Source organism: Salmo salar, chromosome ssa24 (assembly GCF_905237065.1).
Source record: "Salmo salar chromosome ssa24, Ssal_v3.1, whole genome shotgun sequence".
NCBI classification, from domain to species: domain Eukaryota; kingdom Metazoa; phylum Chordata; class Actinopteri; order Salmoniformes; family Salmonidae; genus Salmo; species Salmo salar.
This window is the reverse complement of record NC_059465.1, coordinates 22,236,437-22,263,408: the sequence shown is the minus strand read 5'-3', so window position 1 is coordinate 22,263,408 and position 26,972 is coordinate 22,236,437. Positions and strand designations below refer to the sequence as shown.

At 41.2% G+C, this 26,972-nt stretch overlaps 2 protein-coding genes across 3 annotated transcripts; one reads left to right on the top strand and one right to left on the bottom strand.

Moving 5' to 3' along the window:
* Positions 1 to 214: 214 nt before the first annotated feature.
* Positions 215 to 2,899, top strand: si:dkey-191c17.2 (uncharacterized). The gene is made up of 2 exons (XM_014171432.2): positions 215 to 621; positions 833 to 2,899. Exon 2 carries the CDS (start codon positions 833 to 835, stop codon positions 1,628 to 1,630), a length of 798 nt encoding a protein of 265 aa, XP_014026907.1. The 5' UTR covers positions 215 to 621; the 3' UTR covers positions 1,631 to 2,899.
* Positions 2,900 to 3,196: 297 nt separating this feature from the next.
* Positions 3,197 to 26,336, bottom strand: LOC106585539 (zinc finger and BTB domain-containing protein 34). Of its 2 annotated transcripts, none has more exons than XM_014171859.2 (2): positions 26,205 to 26,336; positions 3,197 to 11,995 (listed from the first exon to the last, which is right to left on the bottom strand). In XM_014171859.2, exon 2 carries the CDS (start codon positions 11,960 to 11,962, stop codon positions 10,439 to 10,441), a length of 1,524 nt encoding a protein of 507 aa, XP_014027334.1. In that variant the 5' UTR covers positions 11,963 to 11,995; positions 26,205 to 26,336; the 3' UTR covers positions 3,197 to 10,438. The 2 variants fall into 2 exon arrangements, with proteins under 2 accessions (XP_014027334.1, XP_014027333.1); XM_014171858.2 differs by lacking the exon at positions 26,205 to 26,336 and adding an exon at positions 25,753 to 26,187.
* Positions 26,337 to 26,972: the final 636 nt, after the last annotated feature.

Below are 26,972 nucleotides of genomic sequence, written 5' to 3'. Positions count from 1 at the left end.
GTCAACACATCAGCTAAAAAGGAGGAGCATACTTCAGACAAACACTACCATGGTTACTGATCACTGTTCTATTGTATTTTTATTTAACCTTTACTTATTAACTAGGCAAGTCAGTGAAGACCAAATTCTTATTTTCAATGACGGCCTAGGAACAGTGGGTTAACTGCCTTGTTCAGGGGCAGAACGACAGATTTTTATCTTGTTAGCTCAGGGATTCGATCTTGCAACCTTCTGGTTACTAGTCCAACGCTCTAACCTCTAGGCTACCTGCCGCACCGATAGAAGGGGAGGAGCACTAGAGACACACAGGGGAGGAGACATGCATATATAGCTATGTTAATAAAGATGATATCATGGTGACGGATAATGCAGGGAAGATAAGCTGACCTCTCCATGACAACCAAAGCAGTATCCATAAACACTAAACACAAGAAGGCAGTGGCTTGGACTCACTATAAACTCGAATAATGCCATGACTGCCATTAGCTCATTCGTCATAGGTTCTAGTCACACAGCAGAGGCTCAAACGGTTTAAAACAACAAACCTTCATTCTGTGTGTGAGCTGAGGACGGCAGACAGGTCCTCCTTCGCGCTTCAAGCTGAGGATCTCTGCTGTAGAGGTAACAAAACTCCTGCAACCATATCAACCCAGAATATAATTTAGTATACTTTAAAATGATAATTCCACTATCACAAGACATATATTTGTCCATTTGTAACATACACTGAATCTGCTTAAAACTGGCATGTAATCTGTGCTGTACTATGAGATGGTGCACCACTGATTTCTCTTATACTCAGAACCTCTTGGTGTGGCTCTTGCTTTGCTAGATGTTGCTGCACAGACCACTAGCAGGAACAGGTGAAGAGGAGGGACCCCAGGGGTCCATCAGAGTGAACGTGGAGATGCAGTACAAGCTGGGAGAGAAGACCGAGGCACGGCTGCAGGAGAAGGGGGCATGGTGTATCGAAGAGGTCACCATTAGAGAGCATTACTACGACACAGAGAGCTTCCACCTGGCTTCTCAGCAGACCTGGTTAAGCAAACAGGGCAGTCAGTGGAGAATGATCATAGGTAACAATCCATACTCTTCCAACAATATGCCACCAGAGCCAGAGAATCAGGCTGCTGGCTCTGGATGTCCCTCTACAGTCTGGGGAGAGGAGCTATGTGTGGATAGAGATGAAACAGAAGGGCCAAAGGGCTGTGAGGACAACCCCCTTTCTATTCCAGAGATAGGACAGATCCAGGGCCAGCCCTGTCCTCCTGCACCCCAGTACAGGGAGCTGACTGGCCACACTCCCATCATCCAGCACCTGGCTCACTGCTTAGGGGTCCCAGTGAGAGAGCAGGAGAGCTGCAGCAGCACTGAGGCCATGAAGGCCTTCCTGGAGCTGGCTGGTATCCAGAGTTATGGCAGCTGGACAAGGGCCAGGAGGCTGGAGTACAAGCTGCCTGGTGATGACTGCACACTGGAGGTGCAGAAGAACCACAGCGTGGGAGGATCTGCAAACAATGAAACTGCACTGCTGTCCATGAGGGCAGACATTTTACATATTGGCCATGAACTGGAGAAGATGGAAAAAGTAGCTGCAGAGCTTGACATAAGGTCCTTATCTCCCAACTGACCACGTGTATCGGTTATCTAAGCGTTTCAAACAGAAGTTCATGGCAAGAGGACAAATGACCCAAATTATTAGATGTTTATCTAGGTTGGTGTCTAATCTATGTTACAGTTTAGGATCGTTATTTTCACCGTATGCAAGCCATCATGTGGATGTTGTTAGTAGGCCCACCTACGAATGATAACAGCATGCACATGATGATCAACGTGTTGCATGATGCACTTGCTTTTGTGTTGCGCGAGAAATTATCGCAATGCCTGTGGATTAAAAAAAAGTCAGTAGCTAGGTTGACATCCAATTTGCGACAGATTTTCACGCGAATATTCTAAAATCTACATAAAATATTTTCCCACCAGAGATGTTTCCATCAAACTGACATATTGTGGATAAACGTCTGTGCATGATGACGTAGAGCACATAAAAATACCTTTTGCGGTTACATTTCCTATGTAATAATGAAAAATAAAAGTTAAATGGGTTCCCATCGCATTTTCAACACAACTGATGGGTTTTGTCACAAACTGTTGCGTTATATAGCAAACGTGCCCACTCTGGCCTTGGGACGTGCGCTCTAGCCAACACCTCACATATACAGTACGGGTAGGTTACCCACATTTAAAGGAGCATCAAGCATATCAAGTATATCAAGTGCACTTTCACCTCCATGTGAGTTTGTTATGTTCTGTTAATTACTGATGTCCCCTTTAAGAACGGAGCGCCCTTGGTCATGCGCAGTCTTTTTCTCTGTTATTCTTGTACTAACTAGTTCTAGTAATTGTGAAGCTACAGTTCACTTTCTTGTATTCGGAGTCTTTCTTGTTATATAAATTAGTAATTACAGCTAAGACACTACAACGTTAATAGTGCTGCTTGGCTTCTCGAGTCGTATTGGGAGGACCACAACATTGCGTGACTTCAAGTTTATTTCGATATGGTTATTCTATAAATATGAGCATAAAGTTGTTTCCACTGTCATTTCTCGCATAATTCATTTACCGACACAAAAAGATTCCACCTTGTCGAACGAACAAATTGTCACTACCATCAGCCAGGTAATGACTTTTCATGCATCAGGTAATTCATCCTCATGAAATGGTTGGATGGAAACCTGGCTAGTGAGAGTGACTGCTTGAAATCAGTAAAACTGTCTAGTAGTCTTTTTTTTTTTTTTATGTGTTTTTATCTTCGGTAATGTAGCTAGTGTTTGTGTGCAACATCAATTTTAAAAAAATAAAATGTTATGTCACATGCGCCGAATACAACTGGTGTAGAAACTAAATTGTAAGCGGAATAAAATAAAATACACAAGAATGGAGTTATATTCAGGGAGTACCAGTACCATATCAAACTGCAGAGGTACGAGGTAGTTGATGTAGATATGTACACGAAGGCAGGGTAAAGTGACTATACATCAGGATAGGTAAGAGTAAAATAAACAGTAGCAGCAGCAAATGAGTGTGTGATGTCCCTCTGCTGGCCAGGTCGTATCTGCAGTTTCTGCATCCAACAATCTCACCTACAATGTGCTCGCCTCCACCTTTAGTACAATCAAATTACTGGACAAGAGAGTGCCAAATGAGCATCTTTATTTTACAAATAAAAACACATTTTCTATTGACATTTCATAGTATCATAAAAAAAGCAATTTACAAGCTTAAGAAACAAAATAAAGCAGCACAGAATGATCATGAGTAAAATATAATTTGAATAAATATATTTTTCATGCTATAAAATAAATTCAGAAATGGCAAGTTAACAGTTAAAGCATCCGCTCTAGCTAGCTTCATTTACTTCATCATTGTACAAAACAGTAGAGTTGAGGTTCACAGTTGGGTTGTGTGGTTGTATGTAGAATGGACTAGAGGCAGGTGGACAGACAATGGGCCAAACTAAAAGGTCTCCCCTGTTCCTCAGCATTGAAGCTCGTCACATGCATGCAGAGCGGGAATGGAAAACATGGGTTCAGTGAGACCCTTGAGGCAGAATGTTTGGGAACCACTGAATGAGGATTTGTTTCCCCACCTGAAGATAAGTGCACGTTGAATTCTACACACGAGCTGTATGCCCAGAGTGACCACTTTATAACACTAGTATAAACCCTGAGTTCTACTTCGTTTTTTGCCATATGACCACATACTTAACCAGATAGCACAGAATGTCAGAGACCAAGGAGTTTCACATCAAAGAGAATGAAACAGGTCAGTCTAAACATTTAATTAAAGCAGCACTGACCACTTCCACTCTGACCCGCTAAAACTATAGTCTCAGTACTCGAGGGGAAAGGGAAGACCTTGAAATTTTAGCATGAAAACAGATTGCCACTCCCACTATGTGGCTGTGCAGCCCAAAATCCCTTTCAGTATTTGACACAGACGGAGGTGCAACTTTAAAACCAGTGCCCTTGGGGTTTGACGGAATCACATGTTTTGCTTTGCATTTCAGTTCACTGATAGTTTTAGGCTTTGGATGCCTACTTAAAAGACCAGCAATACCAGTCTCAACTAATGAGCATTTTCACCTAACCGGTCCAAAGATTCACAAAATATATAAAAATAAATCTATATCAAATTGTCCTCGACCTACTTTAGTTCTACAGCTCCCTGACATTCAGAATTTGTTTGAGAAGTGAAAGGCCAAGAACTAGATTAGTCTCATTGATACCAATATATCCCCTTTAAAAAAAGGTTATTGCTTTTGTATATTACACAGTGGAGAAAGGCTGAGAAGCTATGGAAATCTATATCAGTGTTCATAAACTACCTGAAGTTAATCAGTTTTTAAAAAAGTAATCGAACGAGCTGCAAATTCAAAAAGTAGTCCAACAGCCTTCCCTGTAAACACTTCTGGCCCACAAATATCACTCCCCCTGCCTTTAATATGAATAGTTTTGAACAAACAGAGTGAATGCAAACAAGTGTCAGGTTCAGTTGGTTGGTGAGTGTTGTGGCATTAGTAACTTAAGTTTATAAAAGCATTTAAACAAAATTACCCCTCCATCCCCCTATAATGTATATATATGCATGTATATAGTCTTTTGTATATAAAAATCCATAAATAACCTGACCAGACTAAAAGCACCATTTAAGGGGGGAAAAAAAGGTCCCTAAAGATAAAGCAATCCCTTAAAAAGGGGAGACTAGGATGATATATCCCTCTGGAACATGAATGTATCAAAGACAGGTTATGCTATTTCTAAGTACATGCCAGATGAGACAAAAACAAGAACTAATGTTAAGTTCCAAAAACTGCCATCAGCATTTCTAAACAATTTTGTGGGTGAGTGATGTGCAATACAGCTATAACCGAGCACGTTTGCACTTTTTTTTTTACCTGCTCATTCTCAACAAGCTGTCCCCCTGGCCAGATGTAACAAAATTAATCTTGAGAGGGAAGAGTCTAGCTGTACTCTCCTCTCTCTGAGACTGAAGGAGATCTTAGATTGTCCTCAGTGCTAACAGAAAGGATACAGTACACATACAAAATAGCCTCTGCAGAGAGGAACTGAACAGCTCATGACTGTGATTAGATGCCATGCAAGTCACGATATAACAAAACACAATCCATCACATTATCAAATGGATACAAGTATCAAAAAGGGTCTGATGACAAGGAAATGGTATGGCTGACTGAAAAACGAGGTGCCCTTTACCCTGCTAACTTAAGAGAGCAACATGGGCATGTATCTCAGACATGATTCTGTGCCTATTCCCTTGTAGACATTTAATTTTTGCATAAACGATAACATTTTTTTTTTTTAAATCCGAAGAAAATCAACAGTACTTTATCAATAGATATACCTTGTCCTCGATCCTTTTATTCTTTCCATTGAAGGCAGGCACAAAACAAATGTCTACTGAAAGTGTCAGATGCTTTATATCCACAGGGATATACAGTTAGTTTGTATGGCAAGGCACAGATCAAGATTCAAAAGCTTATTTTTCTTTAAAATATTTCTAGGATTTGTATGGTTGGCATCTTAAAATGACAATGAAACAATCTCAATTTTAGTACTTATGGCTTCATACATTTCTTTCATGATATGACTATCATATCTGGCAACATCCTGTGTGGGATTCAACTGCATTGTGTTGTAACAAGATCAGTTGGAAATAGCAAAGAACTGGGAAAAAAAAGTATTATCTAGAATACTCATCATGCCTCATCAGCCAAATGTATAGACATACCTTTGGAGAATTATCTACTGGGATATCTTCGATTTGACTCCTGGCACAATAACCTATTAAGGACCATATTTTTACATGGTATACTGAACAAAAATATAAATGCAACATGTAAAGTGTTGGTCCCATGTTCCATGAGATAAAATAAAAGACCGCAGAAATTTCCCATTAAAAAAAAAAAGAAAAAAAAAAGCTTTTTGTGTTTATGTGCACAAATTTGTTTACATCCCTGTTGGTGAGAATTTCTCATTTGCCAAGATAATCCATCCACCTGACAGGTGTGGCATATCAAAAAGCTGATTAAACAGCATGATCATTACACAGGTGCACCTTGTGCTGCGAACAATAAAAAGCCACTAAAATGTACAGCTGTGTCACAACACAATGCCACGTCTCAAGTTGATGGACCGTGCAACTGGCATACTGACTGCAGGAATGTCCACTAGAGCCGTTGTCAGAGAATTCAATGTTAATTCTCTATCGTAAGCTGCCTCTGTCCTTTTAGAGAATTTGGCAGTACATGCAACCGGCCTCACAACCCAGACCACGTGTAACCACGCCAGCCCAGGACATCTACAGCCGGCATCTTCACCTGCGGGATCGTCTGAGACCAGCCACCAGGAAATCTGATGAAACTGTGGGTTTGCAAAAGCGAAACATATCTGCAGAAACCGTCCCAGGGAAGCTCATGTGCGTCCTCACCAGGATCTTGACCTGACTGCAGTTCTGCGTCGTAACCGACTTCAGTGAGCAAATGCTTACCTTCGATGACCATTGATTGGCACGCTGGAGTAGTGTGCTCTTCACGGAAGAATCCCAGTTTCAACTGTACCGGGCTGATTGCAGACCGCGTGCATGGTGTCGTGTGGGCCAGCGGTTTGCTGATATCAACTTGGTGAACAGAGTGTACCGTGGTGGGGGTGGGGTTACGGTATTGGCAGACAAGCTAAGGACAACAAAGGCAATTGCATTTTATCAATGGCAATTTGAATGCACAGAGATAACATGCTTAAATACTGAGGCCCATAGTGGTGCTGTACATAATTCTTGGAAGCTGAAAATGTCCCAGTTCTTCCATTACCTCACCAGACATGTCACCCATTGAGCATGTTTGGGATACTCTGGATCGACGTGTACGACAGCGTGTTCCAGTTCCCGGAAATTCCAGCAACTTCGCACAGCCACTGAAGAAGAGTGGGAAAAAATTTCCACATGCCACAATCAACAGCCTGATCAACTCTATGCGAAGGAGATTTGTCACACTACACGAGGCAAAACGGTGGTCACACCAGAAACGGATTGGTTCTGATCCACGTCCCTACCCTTTTTGTTAAGGTATTTGTGACCAACAGATGCATATCTGTATTACCAGTCATGTGAAATCCATAGATTAGGGTCTAATGACTATTTAAATTGACTGATTTCCTTATATGAACTGTAACTCAGTAAAATCAAAAAAATTGTTGCATTTATAACTTTGTTCAGTGTCGATTCCCCATTCTAAATCAGTAGGGGGACAGAGGGACAGATTCAATAAGAGCAGGGTTAAGACTTTACAGAGATGGTTCTGCAAATGTGCAGAGTGCATTACCACACAGAACATAACATAAATATCCAAGACTTAGCCTAGCAGGCATTCTGACAGAAAAAAAATAGATTGTGGCTGACTTTGGACAACACTGTCAAGCATATGTTCTGTTGATGGAGAAATACAAAAATAAAACAAAAAGGGAAGGCCTGTCACTGATCAGCAACAAGACATGGAGACAGTGAATCAGATAACTCCCTGAATCACAGAAGGGTCCTTTTGGTTGTAAACGGAACAGTTTCCAACAGCATCTGGTAAAACAATGAGCCAACCACCTGTGTAGTGAGCATTCAGTGGAGAAAAGACTGCATTAGTGACCTAACGTTACACAATATGGAAATACATACAAAACTGCACAATACCAATATGAAAACAAAATCACAGCAAAATAATGAAACCAAGTTCCGCCAAAAGCAAGGGGTTGGTAATGTGATAAAAAAAAAAAGATGCAGAAAACAACCCAAAAAATAACAAACAGGCATAGTAAATGGTGTTGCTACATTAAATGAAGAGGAAATTATCTTGCCCGCACCCATCTGGACCTCCGGGCTTTTCAGGACATTTCTCTCTAAATAGTGAGCCTGCTAGCTCCTTGCAATACTGTAATTATGGTTTTGTGTGTTCATGTGTAAAAACTAAAAGATAACAGGATACAAGGAAGGCAACTCACTGCTGAAATAGCAAGTCAGTAAGCTGAGGGGTAATGGAGCAAAATTACTGTCGCCAAAAAGTGCTTTTAAAGGATCAGCTTTCCACCTGATCTTAACCGCATCTACCAAATAAAGAGCTTGATCTGGGCTAGGACGTTAGAGCAATAATTATCAGAATTTAGGCCCATATTATTAAAAACTACTGCACTTAGAAGCATTTTCACCCAATATTGAAATCCCGTTCGCCACCTAAACTATGCCATGGCATTGTGCATTGCAATGCTTAGCCATGTAATGCAATATACATCTGACAAACATAGCCTACCTCCCATCCCAACCATATTGTGTGCATTAGTGACTTATGACGATGTGAAAAATGGAATCTTTAACAGAAGTTGTGAAATGTGGTCAAATGACATTCATCCAACTGCTGAGCCCTGAGAGCCCAGCTAATCTCTAAACAAGCAGAGCACCATCACCGATGCCAGCAGTGCCCTTTCATTATTATTTACCAAATAACGCTGAAAAGGCTAGCTACCAATCTGTTGTCAAATGGACTTACACTGACTGATGCAGTTCTAATTTGATCATTGGACTTAGTCTTTTTTTTAACAAAATAAACTGATGGTCACCAGTCACCACTGCTCTTAAAAACATTTAAAAATTAACATAGGCCTAACTGCCACTATTGTACTTACAAAAAGTGCACCATTACTTTGGTTCACAACCCTCTACCCTCTGTCCATCAAACTCTTAATTTCTAATGAAGCATCAATGAGACTACGTACTTTCCCATTTTATCCCCTCATCTCAACAGTTACGTCTGATCAGGGGCAGAAACAGTAAATGAAAACAAGAGAGCAGAACAAGAGTTGTCATGAAATGGAGTGAACAGAGAAATGCCATGACAAGATGGCGGATATTCCCTTCTTCTCCCTGTTTGCATACTATGAGCATATTGATTCTATGCACAGATCCAGGGCAGCGCTGCGCCTGCTGTGTCAAGCTAATGAGGGAAACTCTGCACTGAGCATCATCTCCACACAGATTAAAAAACAGATCCACATAAACAGGTTGAGAATAATGAACTAAACACCATCAGAATGGAAGACACTCCAATGACTTCACTGTGTCAGGCTCAATCATTGATCCCATGTCAATTAATAGATAGAATCACATCTGTAAAACACACCGTGGCCAACTGCATGTGACCTTCACTGGGTAAAAAAGAGCCAGATAAGTGGAATCTGCTGTCTCTATAGATCTTGGCTATAGACAGTGGAAATCATGTAATGTATTGTGTTCTATTATTGTACTCTATCCACTGTCCTTGAGCTTGCTCAATGCAAACACACAACATACTTAATATTTCTTATACACCATTATAAACTGGATGGTTTGAGCCCTGAATGCCGATTTGCTGAAAGCTATGGTATATCAGACCATATACCATGGGTATGACCCCTAAAATATTTGTAAATGTTCTAATTACATTGGTAAGCAGTTTATCATAGCAACAAGGCACCTCAAGGGTTTGTGGTATATGGCCAATATACTCGCGTTGCGTCGTGCGTAAGAAGAGCACTTAACCGTGGTATACTGACCTTATACCCCACCTCCTCGGGTCTTATTGCTTAAATATAGCAACTCCTTTCTTCGACCACATTACATCCTTGTTGACCATGAACTGATGGACAAGGTCCAGAGTTCATGCAACCAGCAAGGAACATTAGTCTACAGTATCAAGGCTTTGTGTTGAGACTGAGGATTGTTCTGCTTAAGAGTTTGGCAAATATAACACAGACTCTAAAACAAAACTGTTTGTTTTTTTAAATGGAAAACACTTCTGTTCCTGTTAGGTTCTTAGCTATGAGGTAGAACCTGGTGGAGTTTCATAAAATACTGTCTGTTATGAGTATGTAGTTGTATCATGAGGTATTGAACAGATATGTCACATGAAGCTTTGCACTTGCAGAAAAATAATTCCTTGTGAGTAAAGTGACCACCTTCGGCCACATGTGCAAAAACAGGTCAGGTAAAAACTTGTGACAAGCAGCAGAGCTTTCATATTATCAATTATTGCAACATGCCTATATTACTCTGTAAATATGTTTAAAAAACATGGAAAGATTAAAGAGAAAACAAAAACAACAAGGAGGCCTTGATTATTGAGGCCACCTTATCAATAGCAAGTTGATTTGCCTTCCTTTTGAAATAATCTATTTTTAAAAAGCACCCTTTTCTTCTCTTCTTCTATGTTTCTACTTTCACTAAAAATGGACAGGCAGAAAACCTGAAAGTACAAGGTAGGTTCAACATTTGAAGGAGCCGCTTCCAAAAGAAATCCTAAACATAAAAAACATGTTAAAGCTTCCTCAACCAGAACAGGGGCCTAAAAATCACACCTGGACGCCTGGGCTTCCTCAGGGCTACACTTTGAGCTCTCCTCCATGTCGGTTGCCGGAGCCTCCTCAGCATACTGCGTCTCAAAGGCCATCCTCTCAGAGGCATCCTCTGGGTCTTTCTGAACAGAGCTCCCCTCCGTCCTCTCTGGAGAGTCCATGTGATTGGTGCCCTCTGTGGCCCCCAAGTGCTTCTTCCTCAAGTGCTGGTTGAGGGTTCCCTGGAAAGGGAAGCACTTGCCACAGATCTGACAGTGGAAGGGCTTGTTGTCCGTGTGGCCGCGGATGTGGTACTCCAACTGGTCCTTGCGAGTGTACTTCTTGCCGCAGAACTTGCAGACGAAGGGTGTGATTCCCATGTGCAGGCGCATGTGGCGGTCCAGGCTGCCCTTCTGATTAAAGGACTTGCCGCAGTAGATGCAGAGAAGCCTCTCATTGTAGGGGTACCACTGGCTGCGCAGACTCCGTTCCTGGACGTCATTCTCAAAGCCTGCTTGACCCAACACTGCTTCGCTGCTGTCCTCTGCGTTTCCTGGTTTGATCTGACTCAGGATCTCTGCTGGGACGGCTACAGGTGGGCGCTTGGCTCTGGCCCGGCCGCCCCTGAAGCCACTGAGCATGGAGCGGGAGGGGCTGGAGCTGCTGAGGCTCACGAAGCAGGGAGATGACAGGCCTGAATAAGTGTAGCCAGCTGCATGGATGACAGGACCATAGGAGCCCACACTGACAGCCAGCACCTGCTCTCCATCCACCAGCTCTGTGTGGTAGCCATCGTCGCCTGCCGAGGAGCTGTCGGAGTAGCTGGGCCGGTCCGTCTTTTCCAGCTTCACATGCACGTCTGTCACCTGGCCATCCTTCCCAATCAGCTCCACCTGCTCAGTCTCTCCCTCCATGGCTGCCTCCTGCTCTGACACGCCGTCACTGCTGCCTCGGTCTGACTGGCCCTCCTCCTGGTGCCGCACCCTGCCATGGCCTTTCCCTGCTGCTAGCTCAGAGCGGGCCTCTATGCTGTGTCTGGAGTAGTACGGGGGGGAGATCTGTGTAGGGTTGATGAAAAGGCTGCTGTCTTTGACACCGTTGCGGCTGGCCTGGGAGCCTTCCTTGTCTGGGCTGGTGGCGCTGCTGATCTTGGAGTGGATTCCCTCCAGGATCTGGGTGCACTTGTCGATGACGGCCTGCATCTGCAGGAAGCTGGCTGCTGTGAGGAAGCTGATGACATCTTTGAGCTGCAGGGACATGCGGCCAGTGTAGCAGAAGGCCAGCAGCTGCTCAAACACCTCAGGGTTCTTGATGACGGAGATGGACAGGCCGCTCATGGTTCCCAGGGCTGAGTGGTCACGGAAGTACGGCGAGCTGGCCGCCAGCACGGCCTTGTGGGCCCGGAACGGCTGGCCCTGGATGTGAACGATAATGTCACATAGCTTCCCCTGCAGACGCAAGTCGTTGAGCTGGTTGAGGACGGTGTTGCTGAACTCTGGCACGTCAAACTCTATGTAGGCGCTGCCGTCATCCATCTCTTGGATATGGCTTTCCAGTTTGTAGACAACCTGGCAGAAACAGAAAATGAAACAATCATTAGGACTAAGAATCAGGATATATCTGAGAACACCTGCATGCAGTCAAAGTTTAGTGACTAGTGTATTTCAAGTTTCATTTTCACATACAAAATATACAAAAGAACATTGACAGTTAACATTGAGGTTCATTTTAGATATTTTACAAATACAGTCATGGTGTGCCACAACAGCCAAATAGCAACAAGCATGCTTTATGAGCAAACTTTGGCTGTCTGTGCCAGAAATATGCCAACACTAAGAAACCTGGCTACAGCCAATAGAATTTCACATTCACACTGGCCTGAGAAAATACTGTATGCTTTCAAAATGGCCAGTACAAGTTAGACTAACCTCTCATTCTTTGCCAGAAAAAGCTTAAAATATATATATATATATATAGCGTTTATTCAGATAAGAATCACCTGCGCAAAAATTTAGTGCATCTGACATATTGCAGTAATAGGCATTGACAGTCAAAGCCTAGTTCAGCATTGACCCGACTGACTCTCATGAGAGAACAATTTGGAAATCTGGACTTGAAATAAGATCCATTCAGCAGCTGGGCAATTTCACAGTAATTTGCCAAAGGAACGACTGTAGGGATAACTGCAGCCTCATCCAAGTTCGGAGATGGCGTGCAAGAGCATATTCATTCCACCCATTTCAGGATGTCTTTAGTGTTGGGAGTGCACAAGTTAAACGCACAAAAGCACTCAGAAAACAAGCAATATGCACCACGGAAAAACAACTAACGACAACAAAAAAATACAAGCAGATGTTTCATCTGGAGTGAAAATCCTCACAGCACGAACAAAGCAGGCCCTTAAACGTTGGAGGTCAGAACAGATAGACTACCATGCTGCAGCACTGTCTAACACAATTTGAAATGAATCATTAGAAGGAATATGACAAGAACTGTAGTCCTCCATGTGGAATAGAATGTATTCTAAAAGCATTTCCGCATTTTAATTACACTAGCATGTTGTTTTATGCGTTTTGGCAAAGAAAGACGAAATCTGGTTATTTGGCAAGAAAGTGGTAGCCAGCCCAGCCTAGCTGTAAATGTCAGAAAGTCACTTCGTCACACCCAGAGTAGGACTGAACACTGCTTTGTTAAGGAGATCAAAAGAAAAATGCTGTACCCTACAACATAGATGGAACTACCTTAACCACTCTCTGAGGGTTAAAAATGCAGGCCAGGGCACCGTAATTACCAATGCCATGAGGCAAATGGGAAATCCAGTGTTATGGATGTGACATTTCCACACAGAATGAGAAACAAAATGTCTATCAATTCTGTGATACATTTGTAGAACCCTATAGGGGAAGCGTAGACAAAACTACAAAATTCTAAGTAATGCCACTTTGAAGTAACGGAACAACAAAACTTACGTTATGTATGTGAGGGAAATGGACAGCCATTTTGGGGAGAATGGACACACCAGCTAAAGTCAATCTCAAAGTCTTAGGGTAAAATATTAATAGCCACTTTGAAAGTATGGCTTGGCTACACACAAAAACAACAATGATGAAAATATAAAAAATTGTCACATATACTTTAGAGAGGAAAATGTACCGTTATGCATAGAAGATTCTCTGTTATGGATGTGACGCTGTGCAAAATAACTGTTTATATATTAAAGAAATAGCCTATGCAATAACTATTCAAGATACAGGTTATCAAAGCGCACTAATGTGTCCCATCTTAAGCAACCATAAATGCACAAATGTGCTAGAAAATGCATTCAGAATTCTTTATTTGGAAAAACTCTACTTTCATTCTGAATTAGAGTGCTGCATACCTCAACAATTATAGAAATATTTGCATTTTCACAATAACACTAGAGAAATGTTATGGATGTGACATTGTGCGCTATGGATGTAACAGGGTCCCAAAAGACAGACCGCAAATGACACTGTACAAAGTTTTAGTAATTTCATTCTAGATCATGAATGTTTGATTCAAAAATGTTGTCAAATCACCTATTGAGTAACAGAATAAACATACAAAAACTCAAAAGTTTTTTTTATAAACTCATGCTTTGTGTTAATCTCACACCCTTTAATCTGCCAGCATAGGCTCTATGATACCCCCTCCCCGTTGTCCACAAAAGGACACAGGGACTGGACAACTTGACCTGCAGCCACCCAAGCCTTGTCATCCTTGGCTGGCAAGATGTCCACAAATCCTGTGTGGTCGTTTCTCCTCAAGAACTGCATTTCAACAGCATCAGAGTCAGTCTTTATCTGTTACCAATCCCACAAACTGCCTGTATATATATACACACTGAGTATACCAAACATTAGGAACACCTTCCTAATTAAGTTGCAAGTCCCCAAGAACAAAGTACACGATGTGCTACGTGATAATGCACGTAACATGACAAAGGCTTTTGAAGAATGCGGAGTCGCCAGTTTTCCATGCATGGCAGACATGTTGTGAACGAAGGTCTTTTGGCCCAACACAGCATATCTGACACAGTGGCAACAGGTAGGAAGATAGTGGGTCATTTTAAACACTCACAGCTAGCATACAGCCACCTGCAAGCAATACAGGAGCAGCTTGGAGTGAAAACGAAAAGGCTTAAGCAAGACGTTTCCACCAGAAGGAACAGTACTTTTTACATGATGGAGAGCCTGCTGGAACAAAAATGAGTGCTTGGCGTGTACGCAGCTGACTATGAGCTACCTAAAACAAATCAGTACAAACCAGTGCACTCACTGAAAACATGAACACACTCCTAGCTCCATTCAAACAACTGACTAGAGAAATAAGCTCTTCAACTGCGTCTACAGCAGACGTGATACCCTCTGTCATGGCATTAAAATGCCTGATCAACAAAACTTCCAACACAGACTGCGGGGTTAAAACTTGCAAAAGTACTCTACTTGACGCTGTGAACATGCGATTCGGTGGTATTCTCTGAGCCTCTATACTGTGTCGTCACCATGCTCGATGCTAGGAACAAGGACCGCTACTTTGATGCAGACAAGAAACGGGGTTTACGTGAAACGTTACAGACAAGATGGAAATGCAAGTATCTTGGTGCTCTATGTACTAGTGTGGACAGTGAGCGCCTTTTCAGTGCTGCTTCAAACATTGAAGAAAAAAAGAAACAGACTCTCGTGACAAAGCAGAGCAAGTCTTCTATGTGAAGAAAAACTTCTCCCAAATGTTAAAACTGTAAATGGGCAGTCATATTGTAACCCAGCCATCTAGAGTCACTGGAAACAATTTTACTAAGACCAATGGCTTTTCTATTGTTCATTCATGGCAGATATAGGTCAAGATTTTCAATTAATTTAAAAACAAAGCAGTTGTGTTTTTTTTATTTTTTATTCCTAAATGAAAGATGAGCTGTTGTAAATTTGCTCTCATTTTACTAGTCAAGTCAGTTGAGCACATTTGAAAAGTTTAAGTTGTGCCATTTATAGCAGTTCATGACAGCCTGGAGACTAGAGGTCGAGCGATTATGATTTTTCAACGCCGATACCGATTATTGGAGGGACAGAAAAAGCTGATACCAATTAAATCGGCCGATTTTTTTACATTTATTTGTAATAATGACAATTACAACAATACTGAATGAACACTTATTTTAACTTAATTTAATACATAAATAAAATCAATTTAGCCTCAAATAAATAATGAAACATGTTCAATTTGGTTTAAATAATGTGTTGGAGAAGAAAGTAAAAGTGCAATATGTGCCATGTAAGAAAGCTAACGTTTAAGTGCCTTGCTCAGAACATGGGAACATATGAAAGCTGGTGGTTCCTTTTAACATGAGTCTTCAATATTCCCAGGTAAGAAGTTTTAGGTTGTAGTTATTATAGGAATTATAGGACTATTTCTCTCTATACGATTTGTATTTCATATACCTTTTGACTATTGGATGTTCTTATAGGCACTTTAGTATTGCCAGTGTAACAGTATAGCTTCCGTCCCTCTCCTCGCTCCTACCTGGGCTCGAACCAGGAACACATCGACAAAAGCCACCCTCGAAGCAGCGTTACCCATGCAGAGCAAGGGGAACAACTACTCCAAGTCTCAGAGCGAGTGACGTTTGAAACGCTATTAGCGCGCACACGCTAACTAGCTAGCCATTTCACATCGGTTACACCAGCCTAATCTTGGGAGTTGACAGGCTTGAAGTCATAAACAGCGCAATGCATTGCGAACAGCTACTGGCAAAACGCACGAAAGTGCTGTTTGAATGAATGCTTACGAGCCTGCTGGTGCTCAGTCAGACTGCTCTATCAAATCATAGACTTAATTATAATATAATAAAACACAAAGAAATACGAGCCTTTGGTCATATGGTGGAATCGGGAAACTATCATCTCGAAAACAAGTTTTTTTTCTTTCAGTGAAATACGGAACCGGTCCGTATTTTATCTAACGGGTGGCATCCCTAAGTCTAAATATTCCTGTTACATTGCACAACCTTCAATGTTACGTCATAATTATGTAAAATTCTGGCAAATTAGTTCGCAACAAGCCAGGCAATGAACGCAAGAGCAGTGACACAATTTCATGTTAGCAGGCAATATTAACTAAATATGCAGGGTTAAAAATATATACTCGTGTATTGATTTTAAAGAAAGGCATTGATGTTTATGGTTAGGTACATTGGTGCAACGACAGTGCTTTTTTCACAAATGCGCTTGTTAAATCAACACCCGTTTGTCGAAGTAGGCTGTGATTCGATAAGAAATTAACAGGCCCCGCATTGATTATATGCAACGCAGGACACGTTAGATAAACTAGTAATATCATCAACCATGTGTAGTTAACTAGTGATTATGTTAAGATTGATAGTTTTTTATAAGATAAGTTTAATGCTAGCTAGCAACTTACCTTGGCTTCTTGCTGCCCTCGCGTAACAGGTAGTCAGCCTGCCATGCAGGCTCCTCGTGGAGTGCAATGTAAGGCAGGTGGTTAGAGCATTGGACTAGTAACCAGAAGGTTGCAAAAACGAATCCCCGAATCCCCCCTGAACAAGGCAGTTAACCCCCGTTCCTAGGCCGTCATTGAAAATAAGAATGTGTTCTTAATCTGACTTGCCTAGTTAAATAAAGGTGTTAAAAAAAAAAGTTACAAAAATAATCGGTGGCCAAAAATACCGATTGTTATGAAAACTTGAAAATCGGCCCTAATTAAATCGGACATTCCGATTAAATCGGTCGACCTGTACTAGAGACAGTAATTTTTTCAAGCAGTCAAAGCAAAAATGATGAACTGCATTTTAGTTTAAACCAATATTTCTTTCAAAGCATGTTTAAGTTTCTACATACAGTCAAGATTAGATAGTAAGAAGAGCCACCAACAACTTAACCATCTTTGTAATGCGGGGCAGCTAAAATATTTGTGTCATGAAGACCTGTTGTGCGATAAAATACATTCATGGATGTGTAATTTTTCTCATTTACAAGTTATTAAACAATCTGTTCCTAACTGAACATATACATTTACATTTTAGTCATTTAGCAGACGCTCTTATCCAGAGCGACTTACAGTAGTGAATGCATACATTTCCTACATTTTTTCTCCGTACTGGTCCCCCGTGGGAATCGAACCCACAACCCTGGCGTTGCAAACACCATGCTCTACCAACTGAGCCACACGGGACCGAACATATGACACTTTGTTTTTCCTTGCCAAAGAAAACAATATCAGAATCGGCCAAAATGTAATATCAGTGCATCCTATCTTTAACTCGTCTCCTCCCCTTCATCTACACTGATTTGAAGTGAATTTAACAAGTGACATCAATAAGGGATCATGGCTTACACCTGACCAGTGTAAGACATGGAAAGAACAAGTGTTCTTAATGTTTTGTAGACTCAGTGTACACCTCTAACCCTAGACTCAAGGATTGATACACCCATTTCATTCCCTGGTATTTGAGCTAGCTGGACTCATTCCTCACTTATCCCTACTATATCACCTTTCCTCTGAAGGGTTAACTTCTTCATTTTCCTTACTGAAATGGTAAAACAAATAAAAATCATTATTATAATAATCTACCAGTGGCACAGGGTTTGCACTTTCGTAGAGATTCTGAGACTTGACAGCTGCAGTTCACAAGCATGCGCATTGCAGACTACACAGATACAGATCAATATTGTCACTGGGGGGGGGGTACCCGTAGATACTCAAGGAAGTAAACAAACTCAGCATGACCGGTGAATCTTTGTCATGGATTTTTAAGACCTTTATTATGTTTATGAATTTAAGACTTTATTATGCCATGTGATCACATGCAATGCTCCAGTTAGCAGAACGCATGATTGCAGTTCATATGAGAACGTGAGTACATGCGAAACAGATCACACACACAGATAAAGATTGTCCACTAGCTTGTTTGCAAACGTAAACACACTGGAAGCAGTAGGAAGGGCATGAACATTCTAACATGATCGTGTTATGCAGTGTTGCTGACTAGTGAGTAATTGATCAAGTTATGAAGCGTCCATAATGGTCACATCCGTTATGCTTAGAACGAGTACTGAAAATTAGAGGTCGGCCGATTAATCGGAATGGCCGATTAATTGGGGCCGATTTCAAGATTTCCTAACAATCGGTAATCAGTATTTTTGGCCACCGATTTGCCGATTGTTTGTTTTCTTTTTTTAACACCTTTATTTAAGTAGGCAAGTCAGATTAAGAACCCATTCTTATTTTCAATGACGGCCTAGGAACGGGGGGTTAACTGCCTTGTTCAGGGGGGATTCGGGGATTCGTTTTTGCAACCTTCCGGTTACTAATCCAATCCAATGCACGAGGAGCCTGCATGGCAGGCTGACTACCTGTTACGCGAGGGCAGCAAGAAGCCAAGGTAAGTTGCTAGCTAGCATTAAACTTATCTTATAAAAAACTATCAATCTTAACATAGTAACTAGTTAAGTACACATGGTTGATGATATTACTAGTTTATCTAACGTGTCCTGCGTTGCATATAATCGATGCGGTGCCTGTTAATTTATCATTGAATCATAGCCTATTTCGCCAATTGGGTGTTGATTTAACAAGCGCATTTGCGAAAAAAAGCACTGTCGTTGCACCAATGTACCTAACCATAAACATCAATGCCTTATCAATAAACAAGTATATATTTTTAAACCTGCATATTTAGTTAATATTGCCTGCTAACATGAAATTGTGTCACATCTCTAGCGCTCATTGCACGCAGAGTCAGGGTATATGCAACAGTTTGGGCCACCTGGCTCGTTGCGAACTAATTTGACAGAATTTTACGTAATTATGACATAACATTGACATAACTCGTAAGCATTCATTCAGACAGCACTTTCATGCATTTTGCCAGCAGCTCTTCGCTGTGTTTCAAGCTGTTTATGACTTCAAACCGGGTGGGTATAATTTGTGGAACGTTCCAACAGGAATCTATTCCAAAAACTTTGGAAATAACAAGGTTGCCCAAAAAACAACGCATACAAAGTTGCATAGCGGCAGAATAAGATACCGGGTTGTGAGTGGTCTATTTCATTGTGTTTTTCACTCATCACGTTTATTCCGAAAAATGTCTGTCCTCACTCTGGTTGCCTATAGACAAACATTAAGAATAAGCTACGTGGTGAGTTGATGCCTATTCGGCAGCTAGTTAGCTAGGTTTGTATGCGTTGTTACTTTGTATGCGTTGTTGGATGGCAACCTTTTACTTTACGTTTTTTGGAACAGATTCCTGTTGGAACGTTCCACAAATTATACCCACCCCTTCAAGCCTGTCAACTCCCAAGATTAGGCTGGTGTAACAGATGTGAAATGGCTAGCTAGTTAGCGGGGTGCGCGCTAATAGCGTTTCAAACGTCACTCACTCTGAGACTTGGAGTAGTTGTTTCCCTTCCTCTGCATGGGTAACGCTGCTTCGAGGGTGGCTGTTGTCGATGTGTTCCTGGTTCGAGCCCAGGTAGGAGCGAGGAGAGGGACGGAAGCTATACTGTTACACTGGCAATACTAAAGTGCCTATAAGAACATCCAATAGTCAAAAGGTATATGAAATACAAATCGTATAGAGAGAAATAGTCCTATAATAACTACAACCTAAAACTTACCTGGGAATATTGAAGACTCATGTTAAAAAGGAACCACCAGCTTTCATATGTTTCCATGTTCTAAGCAAGGAACTTAAACCTTAGCTTTTTTACATGGCACATATTGCACTTTTACTTTCTTCTCCAACACTTTGTTTTGTATTATTTAAACCAAATTGAACATGTTTCATTATTTATTTGAGGCTAAATTGATTTTATTGATGTATTAAATTAACCTGTTAGGGCTAGGGGGCAGTATTTACACGGCCGGATAAAAAACGTACCCGATTTAATCTGGTTATTACTACTGCCCAGAAACTAGAATATGCATATAATTATTGGCTTTGGATAGAAAACACCCTACAGTTTCTAAAACTGTTTGAATGGTGTCTGTGAGTATAACAGAACTCATATGGCAGGCAAAAACCTGAGAAGATTCTGTACAGGAAGTACCCTCTCTGACCATTCCTTGGGCTTCTTGGCTCTGTTTATTGAAAATGTAGGATCTTTGCTGTAACGTGACACTTCCTACGGCTCCCATAGGCTCTCAGAACCCGGGAAAAAGCTGAATGATGTAATTCCAGCCCCAGGCTGAAAAACTTTAGCGCCTTTGGTTAAGTGGTCTATCAGAGGACCATCAGACTGAGGCTCGTGCACGAGGGGATCCCATGTTTTTATTTTCTCTCTCTTTGAACGTAAACACGCTTTCCCGGTCGGAATATTATCGCTTTTTTACGAGAAAAATGGCATAAAAATTTATTTTAAACAGCGGTTGACATGCTTCGAAGTACGGTAATGGAATATTTCGAATTTTTTTGTCACGAAATGCGTCGTGCGCGTCACCCTTCTTTACACTTCGGATAGTGTCTTGAACGCACGAACAAAACAGAGGATATTTGAACATAACTATGGATTATTTTGAACCAAACCAACATTTGTTATTGAAGTAGAAGTCCTGGGAGTGCATTCTGACGAAGAACAGTAAAGGTAATAACATTTTTCTTATAGTAAATCTGACTTGTGAGGGCTAAACTTGCTGGGTGTCTTAAATAGCTAGCCCTGTGATGCCGGGCTATATACTTAGAATATTGCAAAATGTGCTTTCACCAAAAAGCTATTTTAAAATCGGACATAGCGAGTGCATAGAGGAGTTCTGTATCTATAATTCTTAAAATAATTGTTATGCTTTTTGTGAACGTTTATCGTGAGTAATTTAGTAAATTCACCGGAAGTTTGCGGGGGGTATGCTAGTTCTGAACGTCACATGCTAATGTAAAAAGCTGGTTTTTGATATAAATATGCATGCATGTATTGTATAACATAATGTCCTAAGATTGTCATCTGATGAAGATCAAAGGTTAGTGCTGCATTTAGCTGTGGTTAGGGTTTATGTGACATATGCTAGCTTGAAAAATGGGTGTCTGATTATTTCTGGCTGGGTACTCTGCTGACATAATCTAATGTTTTGCTTTCGTTGTAAAGCCTTTTTGAAATCGGACAGTGTGGTTAGATTAACGAGAGTCTTGTCTTTAAAATGGTGCAAAATAGTCATATGTTTGAGAAATTGAAGTAATAGCATTTCTAAGGTATTTGAATAATGCGCCACGGGATTCCACTGGCTGTTACGTAGTTAAGTTAAAATAAGTGTTCATTCAGTATTGTAATTATGATTATTACAAATTAATTAAAAAAAATAATAATCGGCAGATTAATCGGTATCGGGGGTTTTGGGTCATCCAATAATCGGTATCGGCGTTGAAAAATCATAATCGGTCGACCTCTACTGAAAATACTTATTTTGAGAGTTTGTATCCTACTTCGTAGTAACAATAACATTCAATTTGGCAAATATAAAGGTCAAATGTAGTCTTTACTTCAAAATATACACATTCAAGGTAAATATGAAAGTAGTTTAATTAGGAAATAAGCTAGTTCGCTTTTTCATGCTCAGGTTGACCTTAATATGGAATTGCTCAAATGTATCCTGTTTGAGCCACTTGGCCTGAGCAATTTGACAAAAACTGGTTTGTCTGAGTCCGTTCTCAAGCTCTGCCCTCTTCTACACATTGACTCGGTACTAGTACCCCATATATATATAGCCAAGTTATCATTATTCATTGTGTATTTATAATTACGTGTTATTACTTTTCTATTTTCTTTCTCTCTGGATTGTTGGGAAGGGCTGTAAGTAAGCATTTCACTGTTAGTCGACACCTGTCATTTACGAAGCATGTGACAAGTACAATTTTATTTCTCCCCCCAATCCATCGGCCCCTCTCCCATCTCTCCCCCTCCCGGCCCGCCTCTCTGGCAATTCAGCATGATCTTCTGTCAGCAGTTTGAGAACGAAAACACTTTCTCCAATTGCCAAGGCTTGCCAAGACACCTGTCACACTACCCATATGTTCTCATCCTGGCACAGGAGACTGAGGGGGAAAGAAGCAAGACGGAGCGAAAGGGAAAATGGAGGTGCAGTCCTACATTATTTTCACTCTGCCATCATGAGGCTTGCAAATATTGCGTGCATATTAAACCTATCAGTGGCCTCTGCCAACACTATGCATTACAAACTGAACTGAGAGCCAAGTTGAAGGGCAGCCAAAGAATGTATGCTCTGTGGCTGAGCTGAACCCAAAGGGGTGCCGGTCACATAAGCAATGCTAAAATGGACTGGATGGGAAACACAAACACTCACTTTAGTTTAGCAGGTCTGATTAAGCCCAAAATGAAAGATTCAATCTATTGTGGGCCTGTGACTTATGGCTGAACAAAAGACTACACTTCAAAGACAACCTCCAAAACCTGCCCATCAGCACTGGCAAACAAGCAAAGAATGCTTACTTCAAGATACGCAGTATTTTGCAAAACAGCATGCAGCCCGAACCAAGCAAGACATGATAGAGCAATATGAGATGGGCAACAAATAGTCTGCAGAGTGGGAGACTTCTGAGAAAATGTATTTTGTGAATTTGGAGGGGGATAATGTGTGGGGATTATCTTATCTGCCCTGGTGTGAGCAGCATAACATGCAAGCACATTGATGTATTTTAAATTTGAGCATTGGAAATAACAAGGAATGAATTAATAAATGTAGCACTGACCCACATGAAATCGGGTTTCTGGGTTGATTAAGACATGAGAGTTCCATTATCCATTAGCCTATAATCTCCTATCATCTGTGTAGCAGGCCTATTAGAATTCCCCATGCATTGGAGAAAAAGCACTGGAAGACAACACAATCCTTTAGCTACTAGCCTAATCAAAATGTAACCAACACCATGAAAATAACACCCCCACTTGGGATGTCACTACCTGCCTCGTTCTATTGGCAGGTCATCACTCTAAGCTCTGTTTACTTCTATTACTGACATGGACTACTATTCACGCCATTCAGCCATTACATTTAAATGTTTTCACATTTACATAATTTAGCAGATGCTCTTACCCAGAGCGACTTACAGTATTGAGTGAATCAATATTAATACTGGTCCCCCTTGGAAATCGAACCCACAGCCCTGGCGTTGCAAGCGCCATGCTCTACCAACTGAGCTACACGGGAGTACCATGTCCATTCAATCATCTCTGTTCAGGCCAGTCCCTTTGGGTAAAGAACATTTCAATGACCAGAAACTGATAACCAAGCTGCCGTGGAATAACTGCAGCACAATTACAAGTAGCAAAGGCCTAATTAAAAAATGGCTATTACAAAATTAGCAAGGGAAATCAGGCTTTGCATAGGCCTATTTGCTGGTCATAGCCTAATCAGTACAACAACAAAAAACGACTTCCCTGTAAGTCGTTGGGCAGAGAAGTCAAATCCTTCTCTTTTACACTCACCCAAATGGAGCGCTGAGCTGCACAAATGCAACACTATGCTAACTAGCCTACTGGTAATAACTATAACTTCCTTAACCTGTTCTCAAAGACAGATGACTCAATACAACTTCAAGCATATATTTAGCCTAAATAACTACTCACCATTGAGATATCAAAACAGGCAATGTTAATAAATATGTTTTGATAAAGGAATTAAAATGAGAACCTCACATCAAGGCTATTACTGCTTTATTCAGAGCCAGACCTTCGTCTGGCTATTCCTAGCAGCTTGCCCTTGTACTGCTCAATCAACACTGATGGCAGAGGCAGACTAAAACCTTTTAAAGCTTATCCTGATGAGAACCATGACTATAAATGCAGGGTTTAATGTGTGCAAAGTCAATGCTACTCACGCACAAGGCTTAATTGGTTTGTCTCTGTATAGTCTGACAAGCCATTCAGTGAAAATATTCAGTGGTTGAGTAACTCCTATAATACTGCAGCACAATAAAACTCCCTAGAAGGTTGTATGGGCTTCTAGGGTGTTGTTTTACTGTCTTCCCTTTCATTAGAAAATAAATAAACTATTACAATGCACTGCCCTTTGAGTTTGTGGTATGGTTCTCGACCAAGTCATCGACAAAGTACTGTATGTGTATTAGCTAGTGAAAGGGACACACACAATTGTACTGTCTAACAAGTTAATATAATTACCCTTGAATTCAAGGAGAACTCAGGTGAACTGGATGACCCCAGATGACAATGCACTTTGTACTGCTGTGTCCTTACATCATGTCCATAACTAGTGTTTTTACAACATACAACCAGACTACCAGTGGTTTTATCTGGCCTTTTATCGAGGTCAGATGCTCCAAGTAAAGTTGACTACCGAAAACACAGACCCATCATGTGTTTTTTAAGCCAATAGCCTACATTTTATATTTCTGTATTACTATTACAATGTTTGTTTACAATCACTGTAGCTAATTTGCATGCTATTTAGCTAAATGCCTAGCTAACTATCAACTGACAATGCAGGAGACTAGGCAACTTTACTTGCAACACAGTAATTTAGCTAGATAGCTAGTTTATTAGTTACTTGTTCTACAGTATTTCCCCACAAATGTCACCTACCTACCTAAAGGCAATCGACCTTTCCATTTCCACAAAAACACGAACGTTAATAATGCAATAGTGCCATTGCTTTGGATAGATGCAAATGAAATGGAATGAACATCGTAACGTCATCTACCGTTAGCTACATGAACTGGGCGTTATCTTGATACACTGACAAGATAATTCTGTTGAGAAAAAGTTTGATTTGAGCAAACGTTAGCTCCAACTATAATTATTATTAGTAGCTAACAAGATAGACATTAGCTTCGAAAAGTTGCAAAGGCATTATTCCTTGTCTGTCTATCTAGAGTCGAGCAAAGTTTGCTGCCGCCCGAACGGACGTTAACGTCAGCCTGCAACAAATTCTGACAGGCTAGCTAGCTTCTAGCTGGATACATCCTACCGCATAAAAACACAAGACTGACACACTTGGGGCTATCCAAAATAAGTTAATGTTGGTTAGCCAGCTAACTAGGTCTAATTGACGTCATTTGGCTAACGTTAGCTAGCAAGCTATGTAATGCAGAACAAACCTGTGCGGGCTGAGACCATGGCTCTTAACAGATATCGAAGAGAACAGGCAAATTCCCCCAAAATGTGCTAGGCGTGTGCGTTACCTAATGTTACCCACGTTGAACAGTTAGCGCGCGCCGCTAGAGTGGAACCTTTTTCACCAAATGACACAAGCAGCAACAACGTTTTGACGATGAGGTTATATTCGATTAGTGTCCAAATCAATGTTTTTACTCTGTCGAACTCACCTTTTCCCGATCAAACGTCGCCCATTCCCCCCAGTAGCTCGCTTTCACTAGAGGAAGGCCTCCCCCACTCCAGCTGTGTCAGTAGCCGCAATTTTTTTTTATGCAACCGGAAGTGTATTATGTTTCGAGCCCGACCTGCCAATGGTTCTGCCTGGGCAGAGATTTTGATATAATGACGAGATAGCAAATATTATGGATATAATGGCAAGATGCATGTCCCTCCGCCCTAGCAATCTGAGTCGTTGTCCACAAAGCGGCACCGCGGGCTGTCAAGCTCCCGCCTATCCTTTCTTTGCATTATTGTAATCATTTTTGAATATTCGATGAGGGTTGTTGACGTCAACCGCCTATATTCAAGTACGAGAGATGCTATGGGCTGCTACGTGGTTGGTGGTGTCCAGTGCGAGTCGCATGGTTCTTGTAGGCAACACAGATGCTGATGGTCGACCTACTTTGTGAGATGAGAGTGAAGGCGGTACGTGAGGTGTCTCCTCAGCTGTTTACCATCGCTACTCTGACAGGACATGCCATGGGACCCAACTACTCTATCATCATGGACAAGGGAGCTGCCCATCGCTCTGGCAATGCCCATCAGTGGCAGGGAGGTTCTGTGTTCGAATCCAGGCTGCATCACATCCGGCCGTGATTGGCAGTCCCATAGGGCGGCGCAAAATTGGCCGAGCGTCGTCCGGGTTTGGCCGTAAGTGTAAAAACGAATTTGTTCTTAACTGATTTGCCTAGTTAAATAAAGGTTACATAAAAAAAAAAAATGAATACACTCTTAATTATGCTAGCCTCATACCACGAATATGCATAGCCATCGCGAGACAACTCCGGTATAGTGTTTTTTTCCTCAACATTGCCGGGATGTCACGTGTCCATTCGTAACAATTTAAGTATTACGAAACTTCTATTTGATCAAAAAGACCTCACGTAGCAAATAAGCCATTAATTTTAATGTTGACCAAATTAAACACTCTCATTAACCAGGTTTGCGTTCAACTATTTTATGCGAGTAAAGTACATGTCAGATAAAAAATAGAATTACATTTTTCGGTAAACTTTCCAAATGTCGACAAAACAAAGTACGATAGACAAGGTGGGATATGTTTGTGTCTGTTCAGTGAATTATGCGAGAAGTGTCTGTGGAAACGCATTTATTCGCAAATGTTGATATAATAACCATCATTTTGAAGGAAACTTGGAGTCAACGATGATAT

Coding starts and splice junctions, on each gene's coding strand:
- si:dkey-191c17.2 (XM_014171432.2), top strand. CDS start 833: ATGTTGCTGCACAGACCACTAGCAGGAACAGGTGAAGAGGAGGGACCC.
- LOC106585539 (XM_014171859.2), bottom strand. CDS start 11,962: ATGGATGACGGCAGCGCCTACATAGAGTTTGACGTGCCAGAGTTCAGC.